The 14,830-nt window shown below is 40.3% G+C and overlaps 1 protein-coding gene across 3 annotated transcripts in view; it reads left to right on the top strand.

The window, feature by feature from the left end:
* Positions 1–14,830, top strand: part of LOC103810906 (serine/threonine-protein kinase BRSK2) — a 160,827-nt gene that overhangs the window by 102,569 nt on the left and 43,428 nt on the right. For all 3 annotated transcript variants that reach the window (XM_009083837.1, XM_009083835.1, XM_009083836.1), the window contains exons 9-11: positions 4,754–4,918; positions 5,647–5,744; positions 10,828–10,978. In XM_009083837.1, coding sequence (XP_009082085.1) covers positions 4,754–4,918; positions 5,647–5,744; positions 10,828–10,978 — 414 coding nt within the window. The remainder of the gene's footprint in view (positions 1–4,753; positions 4,919–5,646; positions 5,745–10,827; positions 10,979–14,830) is intronic.

Consider the following 14,830-nt stretch of genomic DNA (forward strand, 5'->3'; position numbering starts at 1 on the left):
AGTTTTATTTTCTCTAATTCTGTCTTATGGGAAATGTTCACCTCTGGAATTACCTGACTTCAGTAGGACCTGAGGGCATTCAACAGTTTGTTGAATAACATGGGTTTTTCTTAGTTCACCTGAAATGGTGGCAGCACTCTGTCCATTGCTTTTTCATGCTCTCTCCAGGTACCAGACATGGGCACCTTTTTAAACCAGAGAAGGACAAGAGTGTTGTTTGCTGCAGGTACTTCTGTTTAAACACTCCTGGATAAATGTAGAAGAAATAGAGGGGGAAATCTCTAACTGTAATCTCTGAAATCTCTCCAGTACTGTCTTAGTTACTTAACTGCTTCCAGAAGTAACTGCTGTTTACACCAGACTGGACAGCTGATTCCCTCTATTTGTGCATGGAGTGAAATCAGCTGACTCTCTCTGTGCTTTGATCAGAACTGGAGTTGGAAATAAAATGAAAATTCATTGATCACTTACATTATTCTAACCCTCCTCAAGACTTTTGCCTGGAAGTTTTCACTTGTTGAAGGACTATTGCCCAAGGCTCACATGTACAGTTAGACAGATGCTATTTCATTACTTTAGTTATGTTTAGAATTTGAAGATTTTTTTCTTTGCAGACATAAGTATTTGAATATTTTCATGTACTTCTCGATGAAGGTCAGACTCTTTGATGACTGACACAGTAAATTGTGCCATGGGAAATAGCATCTGAAGCTGCTTTCAGAAGTAGAAACTGAGTTTTGCAAAAGCAAGTCTCCCCTAGACTCCCAGTGCAGAGAGAGAAAAGCTCTTCCAGATGTCTCTTCTGATTGCCTAAAAAGAAGTTTCTGCTCAAAATAGCTCTTTTTAATGTGTCTCTTTCTGATTTTTGTCTATACTGGCCATGAATTGACCTCAGGAGGTTAACCTTCTGTGGCTAATTTTAGTCTGTGAATAACCCTGCCACCTCCACAACTCAACCACTTTCATCTGGTAATGTTTCACAGCCTCTTTGCATTCATTTTGCCTGGAAATATTGATGCTGACAGAGAAGGATGAGTTATAAGTGTTTGATTCTATGGCTGTTTTGCCATTTAATTTTTCTCATTTTTTTATCTACTATTCTGTGTAAAATCTTCATCCTTTTTCATATATAGGTTACTGACCTGAAAGTTGTACTCAGCACATATAAGTGATTTCACTTAATTCTTCAAATAAATATTAAGGCTACTGTAAAACTGAGGAAAATATTTAACTGCAGACTAAGGCAGACAGAGAAAGAGGTCTTGAAAGTTCAAATCATGATTCACAAGCCTAAAAAAAGGTAAAAAAGAAACCAAAGTGAAACCTTTCATCAGCAACCTCCAGTTCTTCTTGCTCTCCCACCCAAATTAATTCAGTGAGGTTTTTCAAGCCTTTTTAATTTCAGTCATTTATTTTTACCTCAAATGCAGGTTAACATAAACCAGCAAAGAAACAGCAGTGATTTTCACAGGGTCTTAATAAAAAAGAGGGCAAATAAAATTAGTGATTATGGGAAATAGGTACACCTGTAATGCTGAGTTCTTGCCCTAATTGTGAAGGTACCACATTCACTAAAACAAGAAAAAGAGTAAGGGTGCTGGTTCTGCTTTGCACTGATGCAAATGGGCATCTCAGTGAGATTCATGAGAGGATTTCATAGTGTGAAAAAGTGCACTGAAAAAGTGCACCCTGATCAGGAATCAGAGCCATTGTGTGCATCGACCCTCTCTCACAAAACAGGGTGGGTTTTAAAGCAGCAACTACAATCATGTAGGCCTTTAAAAAATATATATGCTTTGCAGTATTCATCATGTGACATTGTTTGATGTCTATGTGGGCTGAAATGCAACAAATTTGTCACTCTCTGCTAGACTGAGAATGGAACAGGCATTAGAGTCATGTCAATCACAGCCCAGACCTCGTGATTTTCATTTCCTGAAGCACTGAATTGTGTTGCCAAACGACGAGACGCCTCTCTGCAGATTTCACTGGTACCTGATCGGGAGGTGTGAAAATTCCTGACTATGTCTGAGGCTGACCAGGTGCAGGGCATAAAGAAATGCCTCTTTTCAGTGCACAGAAGATGGCAAGCTGTGCTCTCTAGAAATGGCTCCCATGTCGATTGATACAAAAGCAGCTTGCAAATTCAATTCTCCTATACATTAGTAGGAAACCTAGATTTTCTGGAAATTTTCAAAGATAATAATTCTTTTACATCTCTTTAAATTACCTTAAGGACATCTGCTTATAACATAATGAATGATTAATTAAATCAATACTTTTCAGAAGTGAACTGTAGATCATTAAAAAAGCAAAACCTCTCAGCTGCTGTTCAAAGGTCCATCCTGCAAGAATTTATTTTAAAGCCATCATTGGCTCGAATAGTGCAAGGTTATGATCTAGTCATTCCTTATTACCTGTCGGGAGCTAGATCCTGATCCTAAGAGGTAAGAGTAGCTACTTTTACAAGGAATAATATGTTCCTTTTGTTGATCGAGAGCTAGATCCTGATCTAGCTACTCCTACAAGGAATAATATGTTCCTTTTGTTGAACAAGGATTTTTGAATCTAGCCCTTCCATTCAGCACCACAGTGGCATTGCAGAAGACCTAGACACTTCTGTGAGACTCAAAGGAGGCATCAGAAGCTGTGATTTAGTGGTTTGACGGACAAGAATTAATTCAAAGGATATACTAGTCCTGTATGTTCTGCTTCCAGTCCCCTAAATAGAATAAAACTGAGCAGGGTGTGTGTGAGAGACAAGAATGAATTCAAAGGATATACTAGTCCTGTATATTCTGCTTCCAGTCCCCTAAATTGAATAAAACTGAGCAGGGTGTGTGTGAGTTCTCGTTGTAAGGGAAGAGGGATCTGATCTGTGTTGTCATGACCTGTGGAATGCACACCAGAGTCTGACTCCATGAAATCATGACCTATGTAATGCACACCAGAGTCTGACTCCATGAAAAGTATCCAGCAAGAGCTGAGCACATTTTCACCACTTCAAGCAAAGAGAAAAAGAAAATTTCCAAGGAGTCTTTCTGCAAGTGATGTCTCTCAAACTACCACTTCAAGTGAAGAGAAAATTTCCAAGGTGTCTTTCTGCAAGTGATGTCTCTCAAACAGTTAATAGAGTTAGATACCTCACAACTGCATTTCAACTTGCTTAAAAATAAATTGCAAGTAGCACCCAGCAATTTACTGTGATTGTCCTGGCATGTAATTGTCCTGTCCTGGCTACAATGACTTAGTCTTACCTTCTTACATTGGCTGAGACCTTGAGCTCGTATGTATGATGCTACCAGAGCTGCTTTCTAACCTACACAAAAAAACTAAGGGCATCTGAATTGAAACTCCTTTTTTACTGTGTAGATACTTGGATAGTTCACATTTGAGCCAGGAGCACTTTAAGCTGTGCAAGTAACTTCACAAATTCTGTCCACTTTATTTCTTCCAGCATCAAAAGGAAGAATGTCTTGTCCAAACACAGCCCATAAATAGCAAATGTTGACATCTGATGCAGCTTAAATTTTCCTGATTCTTGTTACCCACCCTGGAGCCTGGACCCAACAGTCACACATTTGCATCGCATAAAGAGCAGTTTCAATTTTCCTGATTCCTGTTACCCACCCTGGAGCCTGGACCTAACAGTCACACATTTGCATCGCATAAAGGAAAGGAAGGACCTCACCCACAGAGTAGGGGAACTTAGACATTGCACAAAGCATCCATTGAGAAATAGCAAAGATTCAGGGTAGACAGTTTCTCCAACCAAACACCACCATCACCACCACCAAACCCACCTCTTTGGGTGGGTAGAGTTTACATAAATCGCTCACTGCCTACTGAAATAAAATCAAAGGATGTTCAGGGTGTCTGCAATATATATCATTAATATAGATCATTATCATAGATATCCTGACACCTTGACCTGTTTCTTACAGTCAGGGCTTTTAATTGCAATGACTAATCAATATTTCCTGAGCCTAGTGAATGGGATGAGATAATTGTGCAGAATTCCTGTGTTAACTACCTTTGAAAGAGTAATATGTTTTACTGCTAATGGTGTGTTCTGAGGTCTGCACTGACCTCAGGCATCGCACTTGAGCCGAAATTTTCATCTTTGAAGAGAAACAGAGATTGTCATATTTGGGCATGTAATTAAGCAGCCTGGATTCCCCAAAAACCCTTTTAAGTGTGTCAAGTGGGAACCTGAACACTGAGGTCTCTCAGTGACATTGGAAATATTAAAGAAAGGAACTGCTGCAGTGCTGGTTGTTATCAGAATTGGTGAAAAATGGTGATGGTTTGTCCAGAGCTCCTTCTATGAAGGAGAATCATTTGCCCTGTGCTTTTCAGTGTGATAGTCTGAGGTCTGGCCTGCTGATGAAACAGCATGCCTAAAACCATGTAGTGTTTTATAACTGTTTGGCATTAGGATGCTGAACAGCTGCTTCTATTATGAGTGCACTGGTAAGTGAAGTTCCTACTGCCTTTCTGAGTGAACACAGACATTGCTTATTAAAGACCCAAATCCACAAGGTGCTGGTCAATCTTAGCCTTCATGACCCTTTCTTTCTTCTGTGTAGAATATCTGTCTGGTTGGAAGCTCTGGTCTCTCACTGGGAATTTAGCAAGGTATTTCCATCTGTTGCTGCAGGCTGTGTTTCAGAGTATGGGTTCATTTGTGACTCATGTTACTTTTCTCTCCTTTCCCTCCCCCTTTCTCTCTCTCATCTTCTTTCCTCTGCAGAGGGGGTAAGAATGAGCCAGAACCAGAGCAACCAATCCCTCGAAAGGTGCAGATTCGTTCTCTCCCTTCCTTGGAGGATATTGATCCAGACGTGTTAGATAGCATGCACTCATTAGGCTGCTTCCGTGACCGAAATAAACTCTTACAGGACTTGTTGTCGGAAGAGTAAGCACTTGCTCAGTCTTCATATCAGTTGGGTGACCGGGGCTGGGATGCTTCTAAAGCTGGGGAGAGGCAGAGTACACTTTAACTGATGTCTCTCTCTCAATGTGAGTGACTGGTAGCAACTTCTTGCCCTCTGGCTGCTCGTTTGCTAATGAGGTACTGGGAGCAAGCACTGAGCCTTTCTTGCTCCATGGGTCAGAAGATCACAGCCTGACCAGCAATGGAGGTATGGTGCTCTCTCTTCCCTTGCTGCCAGGCAAGGTCACTTCGTGGGTTGTACAGTTCAGATGGGGAAGTATCATTGCTGTTATTTGTGTTGAATATGCCTTGGTCGGTAGATTTGTATTTATTTTAAGCCTATGAGAGCTGGTGTATTTCCTGAGGCGTTAAGAGAGACACAGAGTAGAAAGAGCACTTAGAGGCTTTGGAGACCTATTTGCTGCCACTCCTGACTTGGACTTCCTGTGGACACTTTACCTCATCTGTCCTGTGCCTCTGTTCTGTGTGTGTAACATGAGAACCACATTTCCTTTTCTCAATAGCTTCTTGTTGGAGACAGCAAGGGTCTCAAAAGCTGTGTGGGTTGTGTATCTAGCTAGCAGGTGTATGACCATTCCCAACTTATTCAGAATAACTCTAACTGTTTGTTTGATGGTAAGGGTTTATCTACATGTTGACCTTTTATATTTCCAAATGTAAAGACTTTTTTTTTCTTTTTTTTTTTTCAGAGAAAACCAAGAAAAAATGATTTATTTTCTTCTGCTTGACCGGAAGGAGAGGTACCCTAGTCATGAAGATGAGGATCTTCCCCCTAGAAATGAAATAGGTACTACAGATATGCCCTCAGGCACCATCTCAACTAGTTCCTCTTCTCCTTTCTCTTTAAAAAGTCATTTTATTATAAAACCTAGCATCCCTCTTGCCTTCCCACTGAAACAGCATACAGCATTGGTGAGAATCCTCAGCCTGAGGCAGGTTAGTGGTTAAACTCAAAGGCTTCATTTTCCAGGACGTGTCTTTCTCACCGTGCAGAAACATCCAAATAGGTCTTGAATGAGACCTTTAAAAATATACTGTGGACACACAAACTTGCTTTATGCAAACAGCCTTTAGAAGCAGTAGAATGTAGTAGAATTTTCTAGTTACTACATGCAGTATTGCAGAAATGCTGCTCATGGACTTTGTGTAGCATTGCATCCCTATGAGGTTATATATGCACACATTCTCTTTTCTGTAAGTGAATACATACACTGTTGAAAGTATGAGTAATATCACTTAGCTGTTTATAGTACATAGATCAAACTCCCATGTTTTTAGACTTAGAAAGATTTGAAAAGCTTAATGTGTAGTAAGATTATATATCATATAAAGCCCTTGTGATACTCTTTTATTCCTGAAGAATCACTCATTAGTATTTTAGAGTGCTGCTGATCACCAAGGACCTCACTAATCTAGACAACGGGAAAAATGCTTCCCTAAGGAGCTAACTATATAAGTGACTCTTGCTGTGCAAGTGACAAAACTTTAATAGAGTATTAGTCACTTCTAGCAATGATCTGGAATAGCATTTTTACATAGCAGTGTTGTGATTTTCAGGTATCATATTTCAGCACTTTGAAGACTAGAAGCAAAGTGCTGTTTACTTTCACTGGAAAGCCTGAAATCTCCCAAGCCTACAGGGCAATGGTATATTGCACTGTAAATGTGTTAATGCTCCGTTGAATGATTACCTTATCCAAGCTCCAGGCTCCAGGCCCTATATTTTTGCAGAGAAACTTCTTCTGTGGGAGAAGAGATGAAAATTCTTATTTAACACTGAAATTTTTAAACTCCTACCTGGATGGAGCTACAGAGGGAATGTTAGCAGGGATCCTGATGAAGATGGGTAGATGTGCCAGCTGCAGGTCCTGTGGTCAAATGCCCCTTGCTCAGTGCAGTTTGTCATCTAGCACTTTAGTAATCAGCTTTCGACTGAAACAGATTACCCTGCCATGTAAGGACAGCATCATCTTAGTTTAGAAATGCTTTTGTCATAAGCAAAGAAGCAAGGTGACTCTAGAATCTTCATATCTAGCATGTAAGTGAATACATAGCTATGCCCTAAGTACATCATATATCTCTCTTCCACATACCAAAATATTTTCACAGTTTGAAGTGAAAGATTGTGCTCCACTCTTGTATTTTTTTATACAAGAAGTGAAAATGTTTCCTAACAGGGAAACAGTACTCTGAATGCATTATTGTGCCTCATCAGCATATTTGAGCATTATTCTTTGAGTGCTTGTAGGTTGTATTTCCTCTTCCACAGGGGGTTTCCACCTCCTCTGTTCCCAGCAGTATCTCTGAGAACATGGGGCAAGGTTTAATTAGGAACAGTCATGCTTCTGATGAATATCTCATCATTAGCCATTAGCAATGGCCTTGCACAAACAAAGAAAATCAGAGAAAAAGTAAGATTTAATTATAGCAGCTTGAAGAAATCATGTTCACAGGAGTTGTGCGTTGTCTGAGCTCTTGCCAGAAAAACCCAAAACATCTGAGAGTATTTTGCTTTTTCCTCTTTCTTTGCTTGTGAGGGCTCAGAAAGGATGGATGCAGATGATAATATGGCCATATCAGACTTGCCCTCTCTTCTGGTGTCCCTTTGGTCTGTTTCAGCTGTATGAAGTTTTTTCAACATCTTGCCAGTCCAGTTCCATTGTCTTTACCTAAAAATATAGGAATGAGAAACTTCTCAGCAAAAAGAATGAATGTCAGCTAATGTCTCCTTGAGAAAAGGCTTTTGTGGGGTGAAGTTTCTTAACAAACCAGAGAACAGATTGGGCCAAAACAGGTATATAGGATACAGGTGCCTCATCCAAATTCAGAAGTTGAACCTTTATTTCCCACCTTCCATGGGAAGGTGAATTTATAATTGGATCATTACCTATATGATTCTATCTTCTTCTGCAAAAATCCTTGGGAATGGCTTCACTTCTCTAATGTCAAATAAAAGGAAAATGCATCCAATGGTGTAACAGATCTGGACTAGGCTTGATTTTTTTTTTTTTTTGCCATGTGGAATATTTCCAGAGAGTCAGGAATAGAAGAGGAAATACTGGAGGTTTTCCTATTTTAAATTCCTGTACTTCAGCAAAATCTTCTCCTGCTTTTGTATGGCACCACTTTTAGTCTTTATGGCTGTGTATTTAATTATTTCTTTAGTATCTTTAGACTTGACAGTGATGGTGCCCTGTCAATCTGACACTTCTAAAAAGTATGTACAATACTTGCTACTCTCAGCTATGTATAGTGTAGTATTGTAGACAGTTTTAAAGAGGCATCAAATACCTTTACTAGAAGCTTAACCATATTCATGCAAGCTTCTGGGTGTATTTTCCATCAAACTTTTGTGAATTGCTGTTCTTGAATTTATAGGTGTGTTTTTCTACCTGCTCTTTTTGCTTACTCTTTGATAGTTTAAAGTATAGATTGAAAATCAATGTCTTCCAGAGTCTTGTGCAGCAAGTACTGATATAAAAAAATCATTTAGCTCATTAGTGATATCCTGCTACTCCTTAATTGTTCTGTTTGATTCCCTCATGGTCCCCCTGGCCAATGTCCTTCTCTCAAGCTTTCTTTTTCTGTTGCTTGTACAAAACACTGTCATTCAAGACTTTAGCTAATCCCTCTTCAGATTTCTTGTCTTGAAAGTCCACCTTCTATTTGACCTGTCACTTTTTTAAGTATCACTCTGCTGAATTTCCATTTGCTGTTTTGAACATGCTTAGATCAAATTGCCTTTTAAAATATCTGTTCATAAAATGTTTTTCTTGCCTTTTTCCATCTTTCCTGTTTAGCGTCTATTATTAACTAACATTGATGCAGTCTGAGCTTACTCATCTCCATTCTTTTGACATTAGATGCTTTCTTCATCTTCTTTTTTCTTTTTTCTTCCTTCTTCCTTTCTTTTAAACTGCACTCTTTTATCTTCCTTTCTCATGTCTGATATCCTGCTGCAAGACTTGTATAAACTTTGTGTTATATATACTCTCAAAATCATCATTACATGTGTTACTCAGCTCTAGTCACACTTCTGATGTCAGCAGTTGTTCTGTTCAATGAATTCTCTCTCATACTTTGAACTTGATTGAAGAAAAGGGGTTTGAAATTCTTGTCCCAGCTTACTTTTGACCACTTACATATATGCAGCTGAAGCCACACTTAGTTTGTCTACCTTCGTTTTTCCATGGACTTTATATACTCTTTATTTTTCCCATCTGGAGGTCATTGCCCCTACCATTTTCTACTATCTTTGTATGACTGGACATAGTTTCAAATGTAGTGAGATACAACAGCATTTTTTTCTAATTAATTTTTAACAGGAGCCTTATTGCTGCTAATACAAAGAATACTTGGGTTATACAGTAATGGGGTCAGCTGTTACCACTAACCCATTTGCATTTGAGCTGTCTTTGCTTATGCTCTTTGTTTCAAGAATAAGCTCTGCCTTAAAGAGATCTTATTCTAAAATACATTATGTGAGAGAGAGAGAGGAAACAAGCAGATGGGGGGTGTGACTAGGACAGGATGATGAAGACCAGGCAGTAGAGGTAGAATTGTCAAATGTGGTATTTCTGCTTTTGCAAAGGAATCCTGGCAGAAGAAGAAGGCTTAAGGGCTGGGCACTGTGAGCTTCTTCCTAACAGTAGGTGTGAAGGATGCCTTTTTTACAAGTGGTCACTCTCCACTAATAAAAATGTGTTTATAAATAGAGGCAGGGAACTGAAATAGCCAAACCAAAGAGAAGAAAATCCTTCTGTATTTTTTTCTGCTTTCCTTTTTCTTACTATTTTGATGCCATGGGAGGTCTTCTGCTTTCCTCCTTCTTACTATTTTGATGCCATGGGAGGTGTTAGTAATAAAACATCTCAGCAGGTCTGCATTTGGTTCCCCACTTCACCATGAAGCTGCATATGGTTTGGCAAGTCACCTTCTGCAATGCATTTTGGTATCCAAAGACTCTTCTCAGAGCAATTTAAGTGCTCCTCAGAATCTCAGTATATGTTTGTCAACATCTTTAGGAACGAGTTGCTTTTAAATTTAAGTGCTCCTCAGAACCTCAGTATATGTTTGTAAACATCTTTAGGAACGAGTTGCTTTTAAGTCTCTCATTCTTATACCTCAGTTTTCACTCTGCAAAGCCGAAGTAGCACTTCAATACCTCATAGAATTGTTACACAATAAAAAGCATAAAGCATTTCAGTTACTGTAGTAGAAAAAGCTGTACAATGACCTCTGAGAGAAATTTTAGTGGCTTTTATTACAGAGTCATCTCAGGTAGACAAGCATGTTTAATTTGTAATGCTGAAGGAGGAAAAATATAAATCAGTGGGAAAACCCTGAAATCTAATCTTAAAGATGTGAAAAAAGGTTATGTTTTCAGAGCAGAATGCAATTCTGAGTTCAGAGCGTACTGATGTCCCTATGTCACATTTAATCTAGCTGGCAGGGACATCGAAGGCAAGATCTAGCAACCTGAATACATATACAGGATCCCTAGATGTCTCATGCTCTGGCTAACAGCTTGTGTTATAGCCCATGCTGTCGTCTTGTATCATCTTGTTATTGCTGTTATCAGCTTTGTAAGCTAATTTCTGCAAGCTATGGTATAGTTGTACCTTTATTTTACAGTGCTCATACATACATTCTGAGCAGTGACAGTGCTCCTCTCTGTAGATGGATTGCAATTTATGTCTTAGTGCTTGCAAACTTGGAAGAAGGGAGAAACTCCAAATGTTCATCTCCACCATAGAGATATCTGTCTCTAAAAGGGAGGTGTGAGAGTCAATTGTTGAGAGAGGGTTTAACCAGCCTGTGGGAGGTAAGTCACAACTAAATTCAGCTGACAGCATTTTCTTTTCACAAAGATCCCCCCAGGAAGCGTGTGGACTCCCCAATGCTGAACAGGCATGGGAAGCGGCGGCCGGAGAGGAAGTCGATGGAGGTTCTCAGTGTGACAGACGGTGGCTCCCCAGTCCCTGCTCGCAGAGCTATTGAAATGGCACAACATGGACAGAGGTGGGTCTCTGCTTTACCCAGGAGTCCTGCCTGTCTGGGTTTGCTACCCCCTTTTATGTTATACATACAAAAGAGCTGTGGAGCTTTTCTGTTCGCACCAGCACTCATTACAACTTCCAAGCACATTTGCAACATGATCTTGCAGCCAGCAGCGCTTGTGCACACAGGACCAGAAGTCCTGCCAGGGGCTTAAGGGTTCTGTTTGCTTGCAGCTATTCCTCAGGAAACCACTATGTCCTCTGGGCAAGATTCATCTCACCTCTTTTTAATTGTTGAGAACATAGGCATTCAGTCTAAGCTTGCTGTACAGGCTGACTAGGCAATGGGGGCAGATGAGGGCTTTGGAAGATCTCAGACACATATGTCCTGTCAAACAGGATCAATTACCCTCTGCTTGTTCTTCTGTCTCCATAGCCTACAACAGGAATCTATGTGACTACCATGGTTGAGGTTCCTAGCTTTTGGGCTCTTGAAGTTCCCCTAAATGAGGTGAACTTCACCTTCCATGTCATCAGAACAACTTGAGCAACTTGAATCTGGAAAGCCCTGTCCAGGCATCTGTAGATGCTTCTGAAATGTGCTGTCAGACCCAGCATGTATCTGACCCACATAAATTACCACATGCCTGTAAAGGGACAGAATGTGCATAATTTTGCCTCTTTTCTATCAAAGAAATTGTCGGTCTTGTGGAGAAACAGCAGAGGAAAATGGTGTCTCCTCAAGGCAAGTTCTGGGAGAGTAAGTGAATTGTGGAAATTCACTTATGTGAACCATGGAAGTTGCTTCATCAGCCCCTGTGACTAGCCTAAGGGAAGCACCTGCATTTGGTTTCACACTTGCATAAATCAACCAATATAAAAGAACATTTTACATAGATGTATGATGATGATGCTGTAACTTCTGTTTCAGCTTTGACATGATGTTTTTTTCATTCAGCTTTTAAGATCTGTTCAAAAAGAGCCTGCTGTGCCCAGAAGCTCCCTTTGCTGACTGAGAACTGGGTGAAGAACATGAAATAATTTCATAGATATTCCAGAGACCCCTAGAACTGCTGGAGAGTTTTGCAGGCAATTGTTACAGTTCTATCTACAGTGAGGAAAAAGTGGTGATTTCCAGAATCTGCTAGGACTTATTTCAGACTGGATATGTGGCCTTGAGCTATACATAAAGATATTTCATTGTAGTGTAGCTTGGAAACCTGTCTTGAATATGTGATTTCCTTTGGTGTGAGGTATGGGTGAAGGAAGTGTTAAGGACAGGGTGTACTCAGTGTTCCTCATAGGCCTCAAAGTGATAAAGATGAACACAACACTGACTCCTTGTTCAGCCTGTGATGTTTAATCTGGTACCTGGTACATGCGTGGGCCTTGGAGCTCTCAGGGCCAGACAGAGGCAAATAATTTTCCCCCACCCCAAGGCTGCTGGTGTGTCACAGTACTCTGCAGCTGTTTACAGGAAGTGTACAACGGGGTGGAACAAACAGGAGGTGTTAGGTTGATCACAAAGTTTTCTGAGAGCTGAAACCTTTTCTTCCAGCTCTCAGCTTTGACTTTGGATTCAAAAGCCTGAAGAGGCAAAGCTGTGTCTTGCTATCCAAAGTATTTCTTTTGCTTTTAAATGTCTCTCTCGATTCTGCATATGAGGAAACAATAGAAGTCAAAAGGTCTGAGATGAGTTTAGAGCAGAGACATATACAGGCTACAGATCAGTAAAGAAGGGCTTTGGATTAAGGAGGAAACAAAACCTGCCAGGCACAAAAGAGATGTGGAGCAGTGTGTACCACAACTCAGGAAAGGACATAAAGGTGTGATTAAGGGTGGAGAAAGGGATGTAATAACACCATGATTGATGATGATGGACTTGGTAGAGCTTGTTTTGGAAGGAGTTAAAGGGAAGATGTTATTTTACTCCATGTGTGAGCTTCTATAATTCATACCATCCACATCCACAGATGAGAGCAGCACATTTTGTGTTGCTGGCAGCACGTCGTTTATAACATGAACTGGCTTCATTAACGAACACCACTGCATGGGGATTGTCTGGGGACGATGCATTGCTGATGGGGCACCATCTGTCAGAGCAGTCAGTAACAAAATGACAAGTGCCTTCCACCAAGAGTGGGGATTTTTAATGGCTAGTCGCATATTATATTCCATGAAATGTCCCACTGTCAGTGGATTTTACAGCAGTAGGGCTCAATCCCAGGGGTGGATGATTTGTTAAGAATGACTCTTTTTTTGGTCTCAACAAATGACTATTGAGTGCTTTTATCCTACAATACTAGGGAGGTGGATCATGGAAACAGGTATCCTGTTTAGACACAGATGACTTGTATAAACATCCGGAAACACAGAGCTGTTGCTTCTTTCTTGAACTGGCAAAGATACACTTCTAACCAGTGGGCAAAACACACCCAAGTGTCTTGTGATTTAGTCCTACTGTCCTCTTTCCCAGTAGTAAACAGATGTTTGCTTGCATAAAGGAGATTTATGTTATAGCCTCTGGTTTATGTGTCAGTATGCTTTTGGTAACCATGTGGGGACCCTACAGGTGTCTTGGCTTGTTTAGGGCATATCTTTCCACTGAGACTGGAAATTTGGCAGCCTTCAACCCTACAGGCTGAGAAGGTATTAAGAGAAAAACATAGTCCTTTGGTGACTTAGTTTTGAATAATGCACGAGGGAAACTCAGCACAAAGGCTGCTTGTTGAGCTTATAGGCTCCTTGAAATGCTTGTGCTGACCTCTCCAAGTGTTCTCCATTGGGTCTTTGTATATGGCAAAGTTAGTATGCACAAGCACTAGCCACCCTAAAACTGGTGACTAAATTTTGTTAATTATTGGGTTTCCCTGCTAGTTGTCAGCTAAACGGGTTCATAATTTTATCTTAATTGCTTCTGCTGTTGTGGTGTCCCCACCTCTCAGACTATCTGGTATTCCACTGAAATGTCAGAAGAAAAGAGGTAGGTTCTGAGCTTAGTTTAACACCATCTAATTTGTCCCTTGTGCTAAAATCACACAGACTAGGAAGAATTCCATGGGAGCTAGAATCCGTTGGGGATATGCCAGAAATTTTCAGCAGCTTTACTGTGAGAGTCCAAAAACCATTCTAAAATGGGCTTCATTAACTATTCATTTTCTTCTAGTTATTGAAATGGAGAGCTTGCATGAAAGATCATCTAACATTAGGAAGCAGTGTTCTGTGAAACAGTGAAGGATATTACCAGTGAAATATATTACAGAGAGCTGCCCTTTCAGCGAAGCATAGGGAATTTTGTTTCTAAGCTGCAGGGATTCAGACCCAAGATGAAATAGAAGGGCATTTCTCTATACATTGAGTATAGGGAAGAGAGTTGGGAGTTCAGTGTTAATGGACCCTACAAATTAGAATGCAAAATGGATTACTGTTCCTCTAAGAGGCTCTGGTGGTCTGATTTTAGCCTTTTCTCATATTGTACTTAGTGTTGAGGTCTTCTAGAAAACTCTTGAGTAATGAGTGCTTTGCAATTTATGCCTTCAGGCATGTTCTGTTTTCCCTGGACAATGTGACAAAGTAGATGGTACCTGAGTTTTGAATTGGATAAAGGAGAGCAGGATTTACAAGTATGCATGGGGAAAGTCATCTTAGACCTCAGAAGTCAGGGGGAGATAATGAACTGCAGCACTGTGTAGGCGTAAGCCATAGGTGGAAAGTAAAAGAAAAGTTTTGAAGAGCATTGCAAGGGGAGGATGGGTTGGGGGCTGGGTGTCCAGCATTGCTTCAGGTGACTCTCTTTTATAAAAATGTCCACACTAGTAACTCTGTTTTCTCGCTTTGTTCCTGCCATAGTAAAACAATGTTCAGTAAAAGCCTG

The sequence above is a fragment of the Acanthisitta chloris genome, unplaced genomic scaffold, assembly GCF_000695815.1.
Source record: "Acanthisitta chloris isolate BGI_N310 unplaced genomic scaffold, ASM69581v1 scaffold1421, whole genome shotgun sequence".
Lineage (NCBI taxonomy): Eukaryota > Metazoa > Chordata > Aves > Passeriformes > Acanthisittidae > Acanthisitta > Acanthisitta chloris.